The following is a 24510-nucleotide window of genomic DNA, read 5'->3' on the forward strand; positions in this document are numbered from 1 at the left end:
GCTATTTTCAAGAGAAGTTCATTGTAGCACATTGTAGGACAGTCCAAAAATGTCCCAATAATGGTCACTTTATACCAAACTGCCAAATGTCCTTTGTCCTTTTACGCATGGTTATTCTAGACCGTCAACTTGATTTCACGCGGGCCGGACCATTTTAGATATAATATTTCGATTTTTTTTAATAAATGGATTAAAAGAACTGGATTAAAAGGCCTGAATATTCAGTTTTTTAATAGATCTAAAACAATTTTTATTTTAGCTTGTTTATATTTTTAGATTTTACAAAAATATTTTTTAACTAAAAACACAGAAAAAAATAATTAAAAAAATAAAATAATTGATTTAAAAGGGGGAAAATCAGGAAATTTAATATACATCTATACTCTTCATTTTAATTTGATCCTAAAACAGAAAGTCGGCACTCATGATTTACTTTCCCGGGCCACACAAAATGATGCGGCGGGCCAGATTTGGTCCCCGGGCCACCACTTTGACACATGTTCTAGACCTTTTTGGGTCTACACAATCAAGTGTCATTAGTGATACCGATTAGTATCCATACGGCACTAAAATGACTTCACCGTTAGGTGAATACTAAGAAATAACATTCCGAAGCTGTGTAGCATGTACTTTGAGATGTAGTTTCCAAACGAACAAACTTTGTAAAATTGTTCTCAATGAAAGCACACAAGCTTCGTTCTAAGTAATTGTCTCAAGATGCAAGTGCTGCGATCGCCAACAGGTGATTCTCACAAATGCGGAATGCGCACATAATCAAAGTTGTGCACGTGCCACATTGATGACGACTGGACAAATGACAAACATGCTGCTATTTCCCGCCAGACATGCAAAATGAAGTCATGCACGCCACTCGGGACATGCCGTGATGATCCATCACATTAGGCAATATCACTCACATTATGAAAAAGAGTTTCAAGTTCCACTCCCATGCTTTTGTGTCAGCCAGCCCCCAAACAATAAATGATCCCATTCCAGTTTCGTGATAAGAGTATGTCAGAGACCTTTTGGAGGGTGTGATGGAAGAAAACATCTTTAGTGATTCTAATTACGTCAATCAACAAGCAGGGGGCTTTCCAAAATGTTTCCTGTTAGCTGAGCACCATTCGTGACAGCGCCGCGTTTAATTGAAACATTAGAGAGCGACGGGAATGCGTCCTTGGCTGAGACGTCCAGTCCAGAGTGACACGCAAGGCTGCTGCACAGACGTCCGGCGGCAGCGAGGTCCAGATGTCACTTTGTAGTCAAAGTTTGTGTTCGTGTGAAATGCAGACGCTAAGGAAATGTCACTCCAATGGCAAGGTTAGCATCCCTGCTGGGCATTTGAGTTCAGTTTTAGAATGCCTGTGACTGCTAATCAACTCTCCTGATATAGTTTTATGTTCAGTCCCGACCAATATTCACTTCCTACTGTGTAGTGAATATAAATCAGTCCTCCTGGGAATTGGTAAAGACATGATCGTACAAAGTTCTTTTGTGCAATAATCATTATATTCATTATTATTGCACTTTTAAACATTTTCACAAACATCCCCTTATGGTTGGTATGGCCTTAAGTTAGAGAGCATAACACGTCTTGAGGCCTCATTTTTGGATCTCTAATTTTTGAAATTATAATTTAAATTAACATTTTGTTTGTGTATTTGTCCATATGTTTCAGTTGCAGTTTAACATCAAGTTAAAATCATTTACATCTGCCCATACTCTGTCCTTAAAGACTTACCCTGAACTATAGAGTTAACATGTGTTTTTGATGTAAATTGTATTTTCAGTTTTTTTTAAGAGACCCCGAGCAAGACTGCATACATTTTCCAAAAGGCTTAACGCAGCGTCACACAGACTGAGTACAAATCTCTCCCGTTGGTGGAAATCTTCACCAAAAAAAAACATTGCGAAAAAAAGGCAGCAAGTAAATATGTATAATATGTACATATTTAATCCTGCTTATCCTGCCGTAAGGCCGGCCCGTGTCCTATAATAGTCTGCAATAAGAAGCTCGAGTAAACACAATCAATGCGAGATACTAAGACGACTCCCCCCACCCTTTTTCTCACCACTCCCCTGCTGAAAACAATCATAATTTGTTGGCATAATGGCTGTTAACGATACGTGGACAGCAAAATTGACTTGGAGGTGTCCAAAAAAAAAGGAAGAAAGTTGCCCCTATGTCTCCTACTGTGCTCTTTTACTCCTGGATTACAATCTCTTCATCCATTATTAATGAAGTTAAACTACTAGTGGCATGCTGAATGCGCTTCACGGGAGATTTGTGGTTAATCCAGCGCAAAACAGCCCCAGTCACATAATGAAGGAGGGGGAGGGGGGCCACAAATGTCAACAGTTTCACACTGGGACTGGATTAGACACCCCCAGATCGCACACAGACACACACACACACCAGTGAATGCATCGCGCGCACACTTTATCACCTTTCCTGTGATGTTCGCCAGCAAATGGATTAGTGAATCTGAAGTGCAGATTGGAGCGAAAGGCCAAAGGGTTGTTCAGGTCCGCGAGTGACATTATTCAACACTGCTGCTTTTTCATTAAATTAAAAATAAAAGGTCCAGTCTATGCTTGATCACATTATTCTGAAGGGAACAAGTGGATGCTGAGTACACACAATGCCTTTGTGGCGCAGTGGTGCATCCAGGCGCAGTTTGTCGTTGATTTTCACAGAGGTGTTTTTAGTTTGCAGTCAAAAAAAGGTTGACACTGTAACGGATTAGCTCATTTGCTACAAATACAACATAAGAACATGATTTTGGAGTAGAAAGCATATTGGGAGGTTTTCTGCATTTGTCTGCACACAGTCAAGCATGAGGGCAGTGCTGTGGAGTACTCAGGTGCGGTTTAGCCACACGAGTAGCGGCCAAGAAAAGCAGGGATGAGCGTGAAAGAGTGGAACAAATCACAATGCACAACACAAGCTTCGCATCCTAATTTGGGATTAGACGTGTTCCACCCCACGCATCAATTTCCCTCTCTCAGCAGACTCCCTGCAGGTGATATGCACAAAATCAGCTTTGTCTCAGTTATACGTTTATTATTATTATTATGATGAATGTATTAGATGTGTTGTTTTACTTCCTACTTAACTACTACTTAAATCCTCGTCCCAAAAATAAATTAAAATGCCTTTTTGAAGGTGATTTCATTGAAGTGTGACATGATGGCTGTGTGTAAATGTTCTGACACACACACAAAAACATTTGATTAATGGAGAACCCATAAAAATTTAAAAATAAAATAAACAGTTACAGATATTTTGGAATGTTTTTCCCCAAAAATTATGAGTATTGTTGTACAATCGCTCGAAGATTCGATGCGAAATTATTTAATTCGATCGCTATGCAGGTAAAAGTTTTTGATCAACCTTGAAAATGTCTCTGGTTGTTTTTTGTGTTAGATTAAAAAAAAATCTCTTATTTTGAATGTTTTGGAAAACATGAGGATATTTGCTAGAAAATTTATGGCGATGCGGGTTGGACATTAAAGTCAATTATTTGACTGGATTACCATTCTGACTTTTATCGCGTTATCTTAAACAGTGATAATCCTAATGATGATGACAATGTTCAATAAAGCAAGATTTTAGATGCCATTTAATAAAACAGCCATGAGAAAGTTTTGTTTTCGATCAAGACTACTCAATATTATTAGACAACTTGACTGCATCAGCATTTATTAACTAATTATGGACATATGGTTTAGTTAATTCAAGTATCCTGCTGATGTCTGAACCAAGACAAACATTCACAACTGATAGAATCAACAGGTTTAGTACTTTGAAGGAACTAATCTCAAAACATGTTTGGATTAGCACTCTCTCGGAACGACACATCTGGATGAGATGTGTCGGAAAACAGACAATGGAGCAATGTCACAACCTCTGCCAAGACATAAACTGCTTAAAGTGTGGGTTGAAGGGGGAAAATAAGGTGTGCTTCTTCTTATTTGTTCATTTACATGATGTCACTTCCTGGTTCAAGAAGACTGAAGAATATTCTAAGAAAATTTCTGGTTTTAGTAGGGGTGGGAAGCTCAAAATAACAATAGCAATATGTACAAGGCTCACCATATGGCAATACAACAATTATTGCTAAATATATCAAGAAATCAAGCTATGATGTACTACTTACTATACGCTATATTTTTCGCAATGCCACGTAAATTCTGTCAAAAATGTGTCTTTGTCACATTCAATGAACATATTTCAGTGCAACATACGAAAAACTACAGCAATGATATTTTAAAGCAAATTCTAATTCATGGCCTTCTATTGACAACAATAGAGGTAAATTCCATTTAAATCGGGAGGACGGACTTTATTGAATGTTCATATTTGAGCACTATTGACTTTTTAACAGAATTGAAATAACTAGTATTTAGCTACTTTTCCACATTCTAACTTTCATGGCTTGATTGCTTCATTCATCCGTTTTTATTTCCACAAATTTCATGCGTCCGATCAGTCCTCCGCCTCTATTTTGTCTCTCACTGCCAAAGCAGACCAATTAAGCACTAAGCCCATTCCTGCCTGGTGACCTTTCGGGGCCCACCTCAGGTCCACAGACAGGTGCTTGAGCGTGTTACTCATCCTGTTTTACATGTTATCGACAGGGGCCGCAAGGCATCATAGTCATTTTATCACGCCAATTTCATTCTTGGCCGCGTTGCCTTCGGGCTGGTTAGTGGCAGCTTGCCATTGATTTTTTTTCTCTCCCATAATTGATCAGACGCCAACCCGAGCAATTTACCAGCTACGCTCGCACCTGTGATTAAGGACGAGGACTCGTGTGCTTATGCATGCGCCGGCTAGTGAGGATTAATGAATGCCGGTTCGACTCATGGGGAAGTATTTAAATTGATGTCATATCTTGGGTGAGCTGCTGTGACAGCGACAGATCACGTAAACATTCACAGTGGAGTGGAATTTCAAAACGCAAGATTCCCAAAATTGATCTGGCCACTCTTCTTTCTCACCGTGTATTAATTTATTCACTACTAAATAATACTAATAGCGTATTTTTTGCATTTCAAATCATTCATTCCTTTTCTGAACCGCTTATCGTCACAAGGGCCGCGGGAGGTGCTGGAGCCTATCCCAGCTAACGACGGGCACCAGGTGGGGGATACCCCAATGGCATGGCACAAGGACTCTCTCACTCATACCTGGGGGCAATTTAGAGTGTTCAACCTGCACACCCTGCATGTTTTTGGGATGTTAGAGGAAACCGGAGTGCCCGGAAAAAAAACCACGCAAGCCCAGGGAGAACATGCAATCTCCAGTGAGGACCGACCTGGGATCAAACCCTGGTCCCCAGAACTGTGAGGCCGATGAGCTAACCACTGGGCCGCTGGGCAGCATTTCAAATTAATTCACATTTATTTATAGAATCTGTAGTCACAACAAAAGTCTCCAAGGGCAGTTGACAACAATTTTGACATCTTCTGACCTGAACCCCAAAGCGAGCAAGAGAAATCCAATTACTCCAACAATGTGAGTCCAGGCGCCTGATTGTGAAGATTTGACGATACCTCTAAAATGTATTAAGGAGTTATACTTGTACTATGTGTTCGCCGGCTAGCGCTTAGCGATGGTGGTATCCCTTCTACACAGCGATCACGACCGAGGCGGGAATGAGCGGGATGAGCCGTAAAGCCGCTCAACGAGCTGGAGGGCTATCAAAGAGAACACCCTTTTAATTTGCTTAATTTACAGCCCCCGCTAATAACCTTCCCGGAGTGATACTTCACAAATTGATTGGAAGGCGTGCCGGATGCAACCAATTGGAGATGTGAGATTGTCTTTTTCTCTCTAAAAATCCAATCTTTGTGTGCTCAGAAGCCATTCATTCAATTAAAGAATTCCAAAGGCATATGATTTTTGAATCTTTTTTAGAAATGTATTTAAAATTGATCAACAACCAAGTAATTGTTGGGCAAAAGTGATTCACAAATAAAATTAAATAGATTAATTTATGGCACATCAAATGATTAATCAAAAAGTAACTTTTAATTTGACCAAATTTAATACAAGAAAAGATTTATTGAATTGAATTAAAACAAATGAAAATGTAAAAGTACATGTGTAACCTAATTCATGTTTCAGGGACACCATTTAAAATAGTTCAATATTATATATTGTATTAAAACCTCATTGAGTTGGCCATATCCTGCATGTGAACATTATACCCCACTTGAAAAGTTGAAATTACTTTCCTCACACATAAGCAACACATCAGCTGATTGGTGGCTTTTCTGGAGAATACTGAGAAAGCTACTCTGGCCTCACATTCACACCAGAAACACTTGGGTTCGTCACATGTGGTTGGAGGCCCAGCAAAAGCAGAAAAACATCGGCGAAGAATGAATTCATCACGAGGACGACGACAATAGCGTGTCATGCACGGACGGTTGCTTTCGCGTAGCCGAGTGGAGCGTAATGGATTCCTGGTGTGGTGCCTTCAAACAATCCACTACCTTTAAAGCTCGACGGAGAGGACAAGGGGATTAATTTCACAACAAGCGACACAATTTGGCTGGGTTTAAGTACACTACTCGCAGATGTGGACTTTACAGTTACGGGAGGTGAGTAACAGACAATGAAAATATGCAATGTTTAGTAGGGGTGGGGACCTCGGAGTACTGGGACTGATGCGATATGATTTGCAACGCCAAGCAATCTATGATATGATAATTACCGATAAATGGGCCAGGTAATCAATCTATTCATTCTATGATATAACAATTATGGAGGAAAAAGAACCTATTTCTAAATGGAGAAATAAACAGTTTATTCTTCCAGCATGGATTAGACTTAGAGTTCTCTGTTAGAATTAAAACAAAAACTTCCATTTGTTAATGAAAGAGTTAATTTGGGAGGACAGGCTTTAAATGGCAGACAATGAGTTCAGAGTCCATAGAGACTATTCTAGTGGAAAATGTTGGTAGTGTTGGTCCCGCTATTAAATAGTGACTTTTTTAATGATATATACTAATTATGGCAAAGTAGCACCATATCCCTATATTGTCACACTTTTACTATCTATTGCCTAATAAATGTTGCGAGCTCTCTTGCACCTCGCGAAATGGAAATCATGGAAGTCTCCCTCTGCATCTTCCCGATGCTCAGTGCTGGTGCGCTGTCGACAGCCAAGAAACATGAAAGCGAGTTTTTAAAAGTCAGCCCCTCAAACCGACCCGGGCTCTCGTTAATGAGTCAGGAGAGGTCGGCGGTGGGGAGCAGGTCACCCCCACTCCTTTCTCACATCACCATCGCTTTCAAGTGTCCTTCGCCGTCGCCTCAGATGACAACAGACGATCGATAAGGAGCTCCAAATGAAAAGCGGGAGCTGGGCACCATTTTTTTTCCCTCTCCTTTCTGCTGCTGCAGACCCTGAGGCGAAAGATTTGGCAGCCGCCGCCGGGCCTTCTCTGAACTCGAGGCGCTCTGCACCTTTGCATGTGTGAGAACCATAAGACTCTTGACAGCTTGCCTCCAATCCGAGAAAATGGGAGAACATCCTAACCCCAGTGTGTATGTGTAAATATATGTGAATGATTGTTTTGCATGGACACTGTGCGTGTGTAACTTTGGAATTGGAAGGTGATGTTACAACTCTTGCTACGGACAATAAGGGTGTGACAATATATCCAATATGGTGCTACATCACGATATTTTGTCCCCGAATAAGTTATCAATCTACTCTGCAAAGTATCAATGTCCCATTTTAAAAAAGAATCATTGTTTAATAGAGGTAAATTAAAAAGTTGCCAGTAAAGGTTTTCCTATTAGTGTCTGTTAACTTATTGGCTACCATTGACGGTGACAGACGTTCCATTCATTTTCACTAGAAGGGGCGAATATTTTTTTCGTTCATTCGCCCCTCCCAGTCAAAATGAATGGGTCTTCCGGCACCGTCCGTGGTACTCAAACATGCACATATAACGGTGGTCTTCATTCTTGGGAGTTCAAAATGGTAGTCTGTGAATTTTTAGGTTATATTATTGGCGTTAAATGATCCGATAAATAAAAATCCTACAGTAAAATATCTATATTTCTTTTATAAGTCATGTCACAGTGGATGCCGTTTTTTAAGATCAAACTTAGGTAACAGTATACAAAGCACTCTGCATGGAATACGGATACGCAAGGATACGGAAAAATCTTATAAGAAGGCTAGATGATTTCATCAATAAATATTCAATCAAAACCGAAACATTCACAAACCGTTGTGCACAGCGTCTGGCAAGGATAAGGGGCACACCGACTTTGAGAGGGTGGAGGGCCTAGAATTTGGTGTTTTGTTCATGACTAAACGCAGTTCCCTTAGCAAAACACCCACTGCCAAGCCAAGATCAGAGTAAAAAAGAAGTCAATGTTATAAATACAGTTTAACAAAAAGAAGAAAATACAACCCGCAAGAAAAGTATCAATAAAACAAGTACTTACATGATGTTTTGAAGCTCATATGCAGCTGATAATGCTAACGCTATCTTCACATACGCATTTAGTTGAAGTCATGGAAAGATTGTCACCAAAAAGCCAAAGCAAAAGCCCAATGTAAAGTAAACTGTAGGTAGGGGTGATTGCTGAACTGGGTTCTAACAAGAAAAGATTAAACTTGTATTATTGCTAAAGCTCGTCATTTTTCTTAGGCCATATATTGAAATACTTTTCATTGAATTATTTTAAAAAATATTTTTTTGTTTTGTTTTTTAAGACGAGTTCATGCATTTATACTGCTCTCATTTATTTGGCACTCCAAATGTTGCACATTTGATGTACGCACATTCATCGCAATTGAGTCGACCTTTACTCTGCAATTAAATAATATGTTTGCTTTCTAAATAACAAAGAATTTATGAGTGTGTGTGCATGTGCGGATGTCTGTTCACGTCAAATTCCCTACGTGGACGCGGTTGTTAATTAGCACTATAATAGGGAGTATGACTAAAAATGTAAAAAGGGGATTAAGGGGTCGGGCTCACGTCAGATCCGCTTGCGCATCTCACTTAAAATACGAAAAGAGGAGAGGGGCTGTAAAACTCGTGGATATTGTACGAATTAGGAGTTCCGTGTGCAAATGACTAGGAAAATTTGGGCCGCTGATGCGTTTCATTTAATTACAGTGGATCTGATTTAGTTGCTGTTCTGGCTCTCGTTGTGCCGCCCCTGTTTTAGCAGCGTGCACGTGCACTAACACACCCCTTTTCCAGGCGCGAGCACGCCCGCTAAACTAGAAGGGGGCGTGGGGGGAAGAATCCAGAGCGTCTGTCAGTGCGGAAAAAAAGTTGAGGCGTGCAGAAGAGGAGAAGAACAGCAGCGGGAAGAGTGTGTGGACTTGCTCGTCAAGGTTTTTTTTACACTCCATTTGGTTTTTTTTCGGGGGGAGATTAAAAATAAAATTGGAGGAAACAACTGGGACGTTTGCTGTGCGTGTGTGTTTTGGACGGTGGAATTTATCTCATCCACGCACGTAACGAGAGACGTTGACGCGTGGTAAGAGATTGATCATTTCTATTTTGCTTATATTTTAAATGATAGTAAAGAAAGTAAACAGTGCTTCCTATTGTTATTGTAAATAAAGTGATTATGACGTCATATTGTTATTGTGAATAAAGTGAATTTGACTTCATATTGTTATTGGCATGTGTGAAATGAAAGAAATTAGCAAAACTTATTAATGAGAGGACATATCCTGACTATTAATGAAGATAAGATTCATGAGCGTGTTAGTATGATGGCAAATACAGGTTTTAAAAAAATTGCATAGTTCAAATAAACAGAAAACACTCAGAATCATCAGTTTTATGTACGGCAATAAAAAAAAATTGTATACCAAAAGTAACAACAAAGTTTCATTTAATTGTAACAACAATTACGTGTTACCAAATGTACTTGAAGTCCTGTGTCTAAGAAGTAAATTGCAAATGAAGTAATAGAAATTGACAGATAATTAATTGATGATAAAAGGCAAATTTGTATCTTAATCAGCACGATAAGGAAACGTGTGCTATTTGAAAATAATCCTCATTAAACAAAAAAATAAGTTAATTGAAAGTGGAAATGGATTTTAATTACACGATTTACACAATTAGACATAGTAGACCCGGGCAGAATGGAAACATGATCAATGAGATTAAAATACATTTTTAAAAAATGCAGAATATTGTGTTTAAAAAATGTGATTACTACATACTTCTCGCTAAACAAAATAAATGTAGTCAAAGTCTAGAAATGTAAAATAACCCACTAATTGATAAGTAATAAAAAATTACATTGAGCTGCCTTAATAAGCAAACCAAATATTAATTTCAAATAATACAGCAACAATGGAACTAGCAAAACATGCAGGGCCAGATTTCTGTCGACAGTGGGCCCGTTGCCATGAATTCACACTACCCCTCGCACCCCACCTTAAATTAGAAATGATAGATGGATGCCTAAATTGATATTGAATATCTTTATTAATAGTCCCTTAATTATTATGCACGTCTAATGGTAAATAAACATCTGTTTACTCTTTCAATACATTTGTAACGATTATCATTGCTCCTATAATGAAAACCAGAGCAGTAAATCATATCAGAATGTAATAACAAGGTTGTTTGGTTATTTTATTCATATGTAATGTAGATATTTCATTATACTCTAAATAAATATCCTCCAATTAATAGACGATGTTGGCAAAATATGACACCAAGTTTAAATTTTGAAATTGTTCAATAAAGTTGTCCAAATGAGAAGATAACCTGGCTCACGCATTGAGTTCCATATTTATTTGCATTTCGGGAAGGACTAACAGCAGGCCGGGGAGAAAATGGTGGCTAGTGACATGCAAATTTTGAATTATCATAAGCAAACATTCTAATAAAAGCCCATCTGTGTGATTGTGCTATAATGAATTTTGTAATATGCTCACACGCCTACAGGCTGACATCTCAATCAAGAGACTTAATCCTGGAGATTTTAAATCACGTGCACGCGCAACATACTGTATACGGGAGGAGTAAATAACACCTTTTGGGGTTTAACTGAAATACGTGGAAAAAACGTGACTTGGAAACGAAATTATGTTAATTGTGATAAAATTGTCATTTCTGGGTTGGACTAAAACACTTGTATTTCAGAATAAGCAATCAAAATACTTGTTTTTATTTTAATATATAGTGTTTCCTTTTTATCTCATTTTTTACTGCCATTAATTATTTTTATTTTATGTTTTTTTTCCAGGGAAGAGATTTCCTTCGCTATTATGGAGTCCCACTGCCGCAAACTGGCAACAACCTGCGCACAAATAGGTAAGATATGAACACTGTTGTTGTTTTTTTCGCCAAATCACACAACTATTGAAATGTTTTTTTTTAAATTCGGTTCTGTTATTATTTTTTATTTTTTATAATCTTTATAGTAAATAGTCAGTCTTTTTGATATTTTCTGGTATGACGAAATCATGTGATTTTTCTTGAATTGGGTTCAGGATAAAACTAAACTAAACAAAATAAAATATCAGCAAATATTGTTAACTCATCACATTTATCGAATTAGAACCAGCATATTTGGCGTGAAATATACTTTAGTTCCCTTAAAACCTCACACTTGATTTCACACACGTAACAACTCTAAATAGCAGTCCAAGTGTCATTTTGTTGTAAGGTTCTGACCTCTAACGGTCAACTGTGGAACTGCATCTTAACGGCAGAATCGTAAAAAAAGCAACAAAAATCGCGAATTTTACCACGACAACCGTTTCTTTGAGCCATTAAGGAAACAATTCCTTCATATCATAACCTACCATTGACGATGAAGAACGTCCAATACATTCCAATGGGAAATTGCGGCAATCCAATTGGACGTCCATCACCGTAAATGGCAGCTATTTAACAATGCAACATTCATATTAACGATACAAAGTGGTGGAAGGGAGTATTGTCGTTTCGGCATTTGACCCAAGTGTGTCACGCCTATTGTTAATGACGATTGATTAGGACTAATAGGACGTGACAAGCAGTGTGCGCGCATCCAAAACAGTGCGTGTAATGTATGCGGCTCTCGTTGGGCTCTCGACTCTGGGGGAAAAGCACATGTATAATGAAAGCCATTCGTGAGTAGGAATACACTAATGGAGGAATGTGATATGTCCGTAATCCTGCTCTAAAAAGCCTCACCCCCCTTTCTCCTGCACCATGCTATATTGACGGAATTTTTAATTAATGGCCCTTGCATGACGAGAGATGCATGGGGCATCAACGGGTGAATAAATAATCCACTTCAGCAAGAAAATAAGTCTGAAAAAGGCTATTTGGATGATTTATTTTAAATATGCTTCGGGTGGCTCGTTACGCGAATATGATGGTGTGGTGGTCGATTAAAAAAGGGTATTTACGGGGACTACATTTTGAATAATGGAATTTTGGGGAGCACAATGGACGATAACATTGTTTTTGTCACAAGAATTATCTCGTAGATTTGACGTTAATGGAAATCTGTGAGTTTATTCATGAAATAACATTAAAACTGAGGTAACCATTTCATTCGTAAATTGGATTTAGTTGCCTAGAGGGAATGCATGGTCAAAGTCAATTCATCTCACTTTTAAAGCAAGTCTGGATCATCCATCACCGTCAGTGGTAAGCCGTAAACTACTGGCAACAGCCGATTGTTTCGAACCAAAATGAATAAAACTGATTCTTCGCGTTCCATACGAGTCAAGTCAACCGTTTCAGTTCTGTTTCCCACCACGAACCGCTTTTGCCTTTCCAACTGCGGCCCTTTACGCATCCCCTGCATTTTCAGGCGTGTTTTCTGAACATTTAGAGGGCTATGAAATTGTTTGGGGATCTTTTCCCTATTGGAGTAGAAACATTCTCTTGCCAAATTAATTTAGATCTATTTTTTTTCTTTTTTTAAATTAGTTTGTATGTTTTTTACCCGGTTTCTCTCACTCTTTACACACGCGCCTGTCGAAATATAGGGAATGGGCGGGGCTAGGGGCGATGTCGTCCGGGGGAAGGGAAGACCGTGGATGGGAAAGAGAGAGAGAGATAGAGAGAGAGAAAAAAGAGAGAGAAATAGAGGGAGAGAGAGACAAGTGGGCGCGCGCGTCGTGCTTGAGCGTGCGCGCCCCCGGCTCCAATATCATCTACCTGTCCTTGTCACTCCGCTAGTCAGCCGCCGCTGCCGACGTTAGGATGGAAGCATCTCACGGTGGCCCGCTCTAAAACGCAATCGGGGATCTCAACACTTTTTTTATTTTTACAGTGGGGCTCCAAAAGCTTTAAAAAAAAGATAGTGGAGACGACGTCTCCGAGGCGCTCTCTAACCGGCACTGGGATTTATAAAGACTTGGTTTTTTGGGGGGGTTGGTTTTCGGGGAGCGATCGATGAACTCTATGAGGGATCCTTTAAATCTCGACCACCACCCGCACCACTCATTTTCCGGGACTAAACTGGCCTCTGCCATGGCGTCCGGGTTGCAGCCCCTGGCGCGAGCCGTGGAATCCGGCAAGCACCGCGTGGACGCGAACACCGTGTCCGATACGTCCAGTCCGGAAAGTGGGGGTAAGATAAGACGGGCAGGCGGCAAGAGTCAGGATAGACAGGAGTATAACAAACTTAGAAGCGAGTTTGACGTGCGCAAATGATGGAATCGTGCGCATGCAAACAAATATTCTGTCTATTTAACATGATGCTTGTTTTATTTTTGCGCAGATAAAGAGAAAAGTCAGAATAAAAATGACGACTCGTCGGACGACCCGTCCAAAAAGAAGAGACAGCGGCGTCAGAGGACTCACTTCACCAGTCAGCAGCTGCAGGAGCTGGAGGCCACCTTCCAGCGCAACCGATACCCAGACATGAGCACCCGTGAGGAAATAGCCGTGTGGACCAACCTCACTGAGGCCAGGGTTCGGGTACGTCAACTACAGAGCCCATTTATTTTACTATTAAGACGAAAAATAACAGAATTATATGGGGGGAATAATTACAACTACTTATTTTTTTAGGTATAGCACGCTTTTTTGCCTGGCTGCATGTATTGTTGTGCAAAAATTACTTTGCAATTAACCTGTATAGGACAACATTTTGTATCTCTAAAAAGTGCAATAACAGGGGAAATGAATTTTAGAGTACAAGCGTTTGTTTTATGACTTCATTTTAAATCATCATTGTCTTTTAAAATGCCTTGCAAATGACAGCAAATAGAGTTTTCATATTACCTGAACGAATTAATTTACTCTTGAAAAAAAACAATTAAGATTCAGATGACGAAAAGTAAAACATGATCCAAATTATGCAATAAGACATATTTGCTTAGTAGACTCAATGTTGGCAGAAAGAAATGTTTTGTTTTGTATTGTGCATTTAAGAGCACATAGCTAAAATAAATATGAGAATGGCCGACAAAAATAACACATTTTCTTTCAACCAAAACAATAAAATATCATTTTCAAAGCACTCTATGAAGCGTTGGGCGAGTACAAAATTAATCATTTTTAATCGGAATACAATTTTGTACATTTTCCTGCACGTATACCAACAGAGTGTATGCATGACCCATAAACTATTATAAACATATATTACTCCGTGAGCAAAATACAATTTACAATACATGATGTATTTAAAAAAATAAGGACTTTTCATGTGTGTTTGCGTTACTAATGGTTGTGGATCAGTGAAAACATTATATTGTAAAATAATTTGTCAGGTATTTTTCTTTTTCTTCTAGAATATTTTTTAGCAAATATATCATTTTATGACCTCGTAGAATACTGTGTATAAAGTTATTGTAATAAAATTTCCTCTACACATCTGAAAAACAAATATGCACACATACACACTTGTTTAAACACACAGCTCCCACGAGCTCAACTCAATCACGTCTCCAATTGATAATTTATGTAATTACAAAAGATAAATACACTTTTTAACAGACCCAAATATTGATGTTTATATGTCCAATTGGAGGTGGACGTGCATGTTACGGGAAAAACACATTTGAAACAAAACTGCTCATTTTGGGACACTGTCACAAGATTTCAGGGGGTGTCAATAAGCGTGGAATACACACGAGCAATAGTAGAGTGTGTGGATTCAGTTCGGTGAGGGGTATAAAAAATAAAAAGGACCAGCACAGATCAGATTTTTTTGGGTCTGTCAATGCTCATTAATTTCAACCTGAACAATGTACAAGCTTTTAATATTTTGAGTACAGTGGAAATACATGAATCCAACTAAAATATTTTCTTCCACCTTAATGCAAAACGTAGGCACGATTTAATTTGTGTATGCAACTAAAGTGTAGAATGCATATGAAATCATGACTAAATACTATGATGGGAAACTCACAAATGTTTACATTTCCATCTAAACATGCGCTTGTAGACATAATGAAAATATCGATAGTAAGAAAAATGCACTTTACTTTTTCCCCCTTGGGTGAACTGTAAGCAAATAGGAAATTATATGTCTTATAAAAACTATAATTTATCGAATATTAAATTTTATATTAATTTTAAAACCTAGATTTAAATATAAATAATTTCGTGGTGCATGGTTCAATGGCAATAAAGATTATCTTCCATTCTTTTTTGATAAATACATATAGATAGGTACTTAAAAGAATTGAGAACCAGAAAAATATCCAGACACTAAATAAAATTATACATCAGTTCTCAATTTAAACTCGACTAAATTGCCCACAATTGTACTTCGAGATACAGTCAAAAAATATAGGCTACACCACTGCACAAATATTAGGGGTCACTTTGTATATTTATTTATCACAATTAAGCCACGTAAATCATTTAGTAAAAATAAAATTAATCAAAAGTGGGTAGACGTATTAAGTGACGGCATTATTAAGGAATTCGTTATTGTCTCTGAGGAAAACACACATTTTAAAAACGGTAATGAATTACTAGAGCAATAATAGTCGATTGTCACGCATACATTTTACGTGCAAAAAAATGGGGGAAATATGCAATTTGTCTTGGTGCTCCCACAGACTTTGTAATCTTTTTTTTTCTTTTTTACCTCGACCGAAACATAACGTGGTGCTCTCGGGTGAATTCCTGCTCCTTCCCTGTCGCCTCCTCAGGTGTGGTTCAAGAACCGGCGCGCCAAGTGGAGGAAGCGCGAGCGCAACCAGCAAGCCGAGCTTTGCAAGAACGGCTTCGGGCCGCAGTTCAACGGACTCATGCAGCCCTACGACGACATGTACCCGGGCTACACGTACAACAACTGGGCCGCCAAGGGCCTGACGTCGGCCTCCCTGTCCACCAAGAGTTTCCCCTTCTTCAACTCCATGAACGTCAACCCGCTGTCGTCGCAGGCCATGTTCTCTCCGCCCAACTCCATCTCGTCCATGACGTCCGGCATGGTGCCGTCGGCCGTGGCGGGCTCCAGCCTCAACGGCCTCAACAACCTGAACAACCTCAGCGGGCCGTCGCTCAACTCGGCCGTGGGAGCTCCCGCCTGCCCCTACGCTCCGCCCACGCCGCCCTACGTGTACCGGGACACTTGCAACTCCAGCCTGGCCAGCCTGAGACTCAAAGCCAAGCAGCACTCGAGCTTCGGCTACGCCGGCGTGCAGAGCCCCGCCACGAACCTCAGCGCTTGCCAGTATGCCGTGGACAGACCTGTGTGAGACGCGCAAGCGTTCCCCCCCTCATCTAAACACCCCGACCCCACCCCGCGACGCACGCCCGCCCACGAGAGAGCGAGGAGGGGAGGGAAGGGGGCGGTGGGGGGGTTTCTCCACTTTGAAGCATCGATTTCCCAAACGGGATGTACAGTAATGCAAAAATTGCATTCGTGGTGGCCATTTTTCATCCACAGGAAAGAGACTACTATTGTTATTATTGTATTCATTTCCCCCCCTCCAAAAAGGGCACTAAAAACGGAACCACTGAAAACGTTTTTTTGTTTGTTTGTTTGTTTTGTTTATACGCCTATTTGTTGTCTGAAAAGGTTGTATATATAATCCAAACATCTCCAAAAGTGGGGGTTCAATTTATTACGCATGCGTGGTAGGGAATAAATAATACATCATTTTTGCTTGCAAACAACAAATAAAAAGGGAATGTAAATACTAAAACGCACCACACCGGTGTGTTTCTAACATAATATAAAATGATTATTATTATTAATGTCTGTGTGAATATCGATTTTAGATTAGCAATCTTTGAGGACGGAGAAAAAAAAACGCATTAAAATGTTCCTGTAAACTATTTGGTACGAACTTCCCTCCCAACAACATCCCTCAAAAATGTGTTTTATTTAACGGAAGTAAATATATTGTTCAAAGCCATCCTTGCTTGTTATTGAATCATCTTTTTCCTCTGTTTGCTGTGTAGTTCCTTGCACTGTCCACTCCACTTGGGAGGCTAATCTATTAGAGTGCATGGACAACAAGTGGCCTGTGCCAATACACATTGTGCGACCGACAGATTAAGATGTTGAATACATGTCTGTCTGCCCCTGGAATCAACAAAACAAGGCGGTCGGGGCTACACAACCGTGGTAATCAGTGCTGGGGGGCTCAAATCTGCAAAAGACATTTGGGGGGCAAAAACAAAACCTAAAGCCCACCTGCATGCATGTATTGTTGATTTAAATTTAATTGACTCAGAAGAAATAGGTTTTAGCGGGGAATATCAAAATGTAGGCCAGGAAAGATACTCTTTCAGTCAGTGACAGGCACGACCCGGTGATAAACCACATGGAAGCTGCATTACTGACTTTTTTCCCCTTTTAACAAATGCATTGACTATATTAATTATAAGCAAAGCTATTCGACGTGAAAGGATAAGGGATATAATGTGTCAAGGGAACAAACATACGCATGAATTGTTGCATAAAAATAATATACTAATTTTAAAAGACAAGGAAGAAGCAACACTACATTGGCCTCTTGTATTCTCGGGTAAGCACAAATATTCTGTATAGTTTGGGAAAAACATAGTTTGGGGAAAAGGATGAATAGCAAAGTTGCATCTATTTGTAAAGATTCGATTGATGCATAATTATTTAAAAGGCAATAGGAGTCTTAACCTGCGGCTGCGTGAAAGAGCGGAAGACGAGCAATTATATTAATTTTTGTGTGTTTCGGGTGCTGCTATATACACACAATTTTTTTAAATAAATGCTTACTTCTAAAGTTAATTTAAAGCAAGCACACATTTTGCATAAAAACAAATTGGAACCATATCAGGGAATCATCTTTTACATTTAACAATAACATTGATTTAAACGTAAGGCAAAGGGGGCAAAAGGGCACACATATGGTGAAAAAATATATATATATTTTCCAAAGTTTCGTGGGGGAAAAAATGGATGTTTCGCAAGGGAGTGCCCGGTTGAGCTGGCTGTGCAGAAGAATTCCACTCGGCTGGATTCTGCATGCCACACGCCTCGGTGACGAAGCCCCGAGAGGACGACGAGCCGCTGACCTTATTTGGGAATTTGTTCAGTGTGTTTACTCTATTTTTAAACTACAATACATCTTGTGGCATTTAATTAAAATAAGCACACACATTCTGTATGAAAGCGAAGGGGGAAGTTGCTTTAATGTCTGGTGTCATGTTGGAAGAAGCCTCAGGGGTCACCTCTCAAGAGGGGGATTACACATAGTCGAGGGAAGGAGGGGCATGTGGGGTAACCCACAGTTAGGCCAGATGATGTTTAATTAAAAGGCACGTCTAAAAATAATAAGGAGCAGTCCAACAATGTGCCGAAAAGCTGCTTTATGGTGTGTATTGTGTTGATGGGGGAATTAATCAGCCGGGGATGATAAGCCTCGTCTGCCGCCGCAATACACATCTGCACAATCAACATGTGCACTGAACACGACGGAGGAGTAGGAGGAGGAGAAGGAGAAGAACAGAAGAAGAGTGCATTCAAACTTAGCATGTTCATTTATGGACCCCTTAATTCCACCTGATTGCACTTTTTTAAGGTAGACACGACAGGCACCGGCTTATAGACTCCCCTCAGGGGGGTAAAAAAACGAATTTACATACAACATAACTATGTAATTAGTTGTGATCGCCATGCAGAGAGGGATAATGTGCATGTGTGATTTCAATATTTTACTCATGTTTGATCTGATAAAAGCAAAAGCATGCTACTACAAAGTTCCATAAAAACATTGGTTGGCCCTGGACTGAGAAATTCTACTTTAATTATTTCTGGTCTGGAATTAATTTCAGACCAAAAAGATCCCACTCCTGTTCTCAGAGTTCCTGGTATTTCTCAGTATACAAATTCCTGCAACACCGGCTTGAGGCGACCATATGGAGGCAACCTGATGTTTCATTTTCTTAATATCGATTCTTGATGAGAGCATATCGATAACCTATTAGGATACAAAGCATGGCGATATATCACCATCTTGATATGTTACACACCCCTATTCAAAATCACCCACAATTTGGGGAGATGTGTGAGGAAAACAGAGTACTAAGAGACAACCTAAGCAACCACGGGAAAAACATGCACACTAAGGAGAGCCCGAAAGCGAACCCTTGGTCTCAGAAATGTGAGGCAGGCACGCCAAGCAGTCACCCACCATGCCACCCACCATGCCACCGCCATTCATTTATCAAGGCTTTAACAATTTAAGGTGTCTGCAAAAACCGTGTTTAAAAATGCATTTGGCTGTGAGTCAGTGCAACAAAAACTGAATCTTGCTTTCCCGTACGCGCAAATTCCATCGGATTGAAATGTCACTCAAGCGGCATTAGTTAGCATTAAGGCTAACCATTGTTGCCCTATGCAGCTGGATGAGACCACATGAAAGGATTCCATACTCACTATATGTATATACAGTGGGTTCTCTGTATAAATATAAGTATACTAACAATACAGTGCGTCCCCTCAGGCTCAGCAGCTACCTAAAATCCCCGCGTGTCCTCTCATGTCTGAAGCTCCTAACGCTTTTCATGTTCAGACATCTTCACCACACACCAAGATGGCATCCCGTCACTGACATCTAAATTAGCGTTTACCTCGAGAGTTTCCCTGGCTGCAAATCCACCTTAAAAGACAAAAAAAATATACTCCGAGAGTCCTTAAATTATCATAGGACACTTTCCTTGCTTCGCCCATGTTGTTGTTGCTGTCACTATGGCGACCCAAGCCACGTTAAAATTTGTCTAAATGCTAATTACGAGTTTGTGCGGCAGGTCTGAAACGCCCTTATTGACTCACTAGTTGAAATATTAGGAAGAACACCCACCACCCACTTTTTTCCTGTATTCACACTCAACGAGGTATATCATGTAGCAAGGAGTATTACGCTTTTTTACATCTTCATAAAAATGTAGTATTTATACGATCCAATACTGATTCAAAAAAACAAAATGGATAGCATGCTGCCATTCTGTGGACCAGAAGTTACATTATTAGTAAATACTGTTATGGGAACATTTGAACTCCTAGCGAAGCCCAAATGAGTTTGATGGACTTCTTCATGCACACGAAACTCAATACTCTTCATCTTAGTTCCACAAAAAAAAAACAGCAGTCACCAAAAGTGACCATATTTAATTCCTATTTTTTACTTAGAATATAGGAACAGGTGATAATCCCAAAATTCAGTAAGCAGCTAACTCTCAAAGCAAATAGAGAATGTATGTTATTGTTGTCCTTTTTTTCTATCAATAGAATGAGAGCAGACGGTGTGCAGAAAGCGGGAGACCAACTATTCTGCAATGTATGTGTTCTAACCTATATATGTCACAGATGGCAGGATTTCAGCACGGTTGATATAGAAAAGCCACTGAGGAGCTGTATTGATCCGGCCGAGTACCATTCTCTGCGGCTAAGCTCCACGGGATTGCCAAACATTCACATGCAGACAAGTGGAGTGAGAAGCGCCATAATAAAAACATACAGTACAAATGATGCTATGCTACTAACATGTTTTGAAACAGTTTCTTCACCCCAAATTCCCAAAGGACCCATTATTGAAGACATTTTTCAGCCACAGTCTATTTTGAGTGGGTGGGCTTGTTTGAACGTGACGACGACCCAACAAGAACTGCCATTTAAAAATAACATTTTTTCTTAAGTAATCACCTACGAAGACAGCACCTCTACTACTACACCTACTAGGGGTGTGTAAACTATGATGGTGGGGGTTTTGGGTATGAGTGGGAGGCACCTCAGAGACCCAAGTAAATATCTACAAATATAATAAAATGGTCACGTTCTATTAAAATCTGAGTGAATAAAGGTGAAGGAAAAAAAATCTACCAGTGTAATTTAAAATATTTGTCCTTTGGTTTCTCCTTCAAAAAGAAGTCTGTGTAAGACCTTCCTGTCAACGTTGGTGACCCTTCATTACTGCACCTTGGGGGGCTCATTGTGGTAAGCCCTGTTGGGTGCATCAAAGTATATTGTTGAAACGGAAGTCACATGCACACAGAGACACACGCATGATGAGCTCTAAGGTGAATGCTAATCATACATTAAAGGACTGACATATGGATTGGTTACATTACAATCTGGAAGCACTATTATTTTATGGTGATGCAAACCAAAGCATATTCAAAATGACTGTGGAAACCTAACATGGACTGTGCTGTATTAATAATTAAAATTGTTGTAGTTACCATAATTTATCATAGTGGTTGTACTATTGGAAAGCTTCTTACTGCTTATTCATATATTTACCAGCAGATGGTGCTAAATATAATTACATTTTTACTAGGAAGAATGGATAAATGTTTCTAGACTTACATCTGATATACGTACATGTTTTATTTTTGTGTTCATTTGGGACATCAAGTAAAATGGATGGATGGAGGGGCTCATGGATAACAGATAATACAGAAATCTCATTGGTCAAAGTGTCTGTCCTGGATCGGTTGGCTCAAAATCCTGCACCCACAGCGGCCCTCGAGGATGGGTTTGCCCACCCCTGGGCTAGACAACACAATTTGGTTAACAAGAAGGCAAGTCCAATGGGGTTCAGACCCTATTTTTGTAATAATCTTGCCTTATTAGCACCCCCAGAAAGAAAAAAAACATGGGTAGAAAGTTAGTACAGCTTTAAAACTGCAATAGAATCAGTGTTTATACTATTTCCTTTCTTATTTGGCCTGTGGAAAGTACTTGAATGTCTGACCAGTGACCATCTTGTCACAATGTCACGCGTGGCTCTCATATCTGAGCAATATGAAGAAGAAAAAAAAGAATAGAAATAGCTGGTTCTGAAAAGGAAACGGGAATTGGGTAGGTCGTCTATTGCCATCGTGGCCAAGGCGGCAGTATTTTCTCACTTTTATGAGACGGAGCGGAAAGGTAATGAAGCGGAAAAGGTCACGCCTGTGTGGTGTTTTTCATCGTCTCTAAAGCAATAGGTCAGATTGTCACTTTGCACGCCAGCACTCTGTGACAGCAGCTGCTGCCCTTTTGCTTAAAACAATATCGTTACCAGGGCCTTATTGGCACATATTGCACATATTACACACAAGATCAGACACGGCACATATGCTATAAGCAGCGTTGTAATGTATAACATACATTATGAATCCAATTTGTTTGGGGGTTCGGGGGACTAGGGGTTAGTTCCATGATAGGTCAATAAGGCTGTAAGACCGATTGTGGACACTAGGTGGCAGCGTTATTTTCCTCAATGAACAACAAAATAGATGGTGTACAATAGCGACAAGCAAGCCAAACAAAACCACATTTTTATCTAAATAATGAGGGTAATTTGAAGTATTGCACTTTAATTTACTCGTATATCAAATCCATTGTCCCGATGAAATAAGCTTTAAAAGCCATTGATTGATGCATTCTTTGTCCCTTAAGTAAAAAATTGTAATATATCCACCATTTTATGATAATTAGTTTCTGATGAAGTAAATATACTAGTGCATTTTGATCATCAATAATATCAGATTGACAAAAATAGAGAGTTGTTTACTACTAAAATGGTGTAATATTGATGCAACAAACATTGACTTCAAGCAAACATCACTACCCACAAGTAATGCTACATAATATTCGCAGCATCTGACCAAACAAGAGTAAGTTTGAAAAACAAACTCACAACTGATATACACAAAGTGATGACAGGTTTACATGGCAAAAAAAGTTCCAAAATGGTACTCACTGTGATATTCCAAAATGTTTCCAGCAACTCGACGTCGGTGTGGCACATGCTGCCTTTACATGATGAAGTCCAGTATCCAGTCTTTGTTTATTTGTTTGTCCCTTCTTAGTTGATAGTGACAGATGCAGATCCGCCATGTGCATAAACTTCAAGACTCCGGTCTCCATATTAGCCTGTATACTTCCTACTCTCCATTAATACTTATAATACTTCTATACTAATAATTTCCTCCATCGCCCCACATTGACACGCGATTGACGATTGGGCTTAATTCCATGCCAGATCACTGCGGGCAATCCTAAACCTGGTTTTGAACACCTGCTGTCCACTTCCCTCACCCAGTTCCACCCTAGTGGCGTTTCCGCTAACTCTTGGCACCACATCAAGTGTATAGCACGAGGTTGTATCATTAATCACCGTTAGAGTAGATCGATCGATTTTTGCTCAATGACGAACAAACTGGAGGGAAAGGAACATTTGTAAATGTCCGCCAACACGTGAGGTTCAGGCAGGGCCGCGTCTGTTGACTGCGCATGCGCGGACTGGCTTGATTATACTATTAGTATAGTATTGTTTTTTTCTTTCTTTCTCGCGGGCCATATCACTGCGATCGACCTGCGATCGAACTCTCAATCTTAGATCTGTGAGGGCAACGCACCAACAATTTCTTGGAAGCAGAAAATTCCCTTTTGTTTTTTAGATTCCATTTTAAAGTGGTTGCAAATGCCATTTCACAACAGCCATTGTTTTGGAAAAATGCATTGGAATGACAGGTGTTCTCAATGACCTGCAAGCAAATAACTTGACTCATACTGAAATGGTGATTATTTGTGTCATCACCAGAAGAGGATTTTTTTTCAGATAAATTGTCAGTCCATAACAACACTAAATTCATCTCAGAGCTCATACACTCAGCAGGGGTGTCACACCGGTCCTCAAAGGGCCACAGTGGGTGCAGGTTTTCATTCCAACTCAACAAGAGGATACCTTTTGCAAGTGTAATCAGTTAATTAAAGTCAGGTGCTACTTATTTTAGAATACACCTGATGGGTTAAAATGTCGGCACTGGATCGGTTGGAACAAAGACCAGGACCTACTGCGGCCCTCAGCGGAATCGATTTGACACATGTGCGACGTACAGGCTTGGGAGGCTTAGACACAGCTACTGACAGACACAAGTTATATGCTAAACTTTTGTTTAAAAAATATGACATGTGATACATGCCATTTGCACAATGTATGCTTAGTGTTGGTTTCGTGGAAAAAAATGCCAACAGTCTTCATTTCCAGGAGGCTGCACCTTATGCACTGTACCTGCAATGTATTCACCTTTGCGTTGTTGTTTTTGCCTGACTTCTTT

At 39.7% G+C, this 24510-nt stretch overlaps 1 protein-coding gene across 2 annotated transcripts; it reads left to right on the forward strand.

Annotated features, from left to right (window-relative positions):
- The first annotated feature begins 9341 nt into the window (after window positions 1-9341).
- pitx2 (paired-like homeodomain 2) lies at window positions 9342-16905 on the forward strand. 2 transcript variants are annotated; one of them, XM_077609357.1, is made up of 4 exons: window positions 9342-9526; window positions 11261-11328; window positions 13739-13938; window positions 16125-16905. In XM_077609357.1, exons 2-4 carry the CDS (start codon window positions 11283-11285, stop codon window positions 16671-16673), a joined length of 795 nt encoding a protein of 264 aa, XP_077465483.1. In that variant the 5' UTR covers window positions 9342-9526; window positions 11261-11282; the 3' UTR covers window positions 16674-16905. The 2 variants fall into 2 exon arrangements, with proteins under 2 accessions (XP_077465483.1, XP_077465482.1); XM_077609356.1 differs by lacking the exons at window positions 9342-9526; window positions 11261-11328 and adding an exon at window positions 13133-13588.
- The last annotated feature ends 7605 nt before the right edge of the window (window positions 16906-24510 follow it).

This window comes from Stigmatopora argus, chromosome 9 (assembly GCF_051989625.1).
Source record: "Stigmatopora argus isolate UIUO_Sarg chromosome 9, RoL_Sarg_1.0, whole genome shotgun sequence".
Taxonomy (NCBI): domain Eukaryota; kingdom Metazoa; phylum Chordata; class Actinopteri; order Syngnathiformes; family Syngnathidae; genus Stigmatopora; species Stigmatopora argus.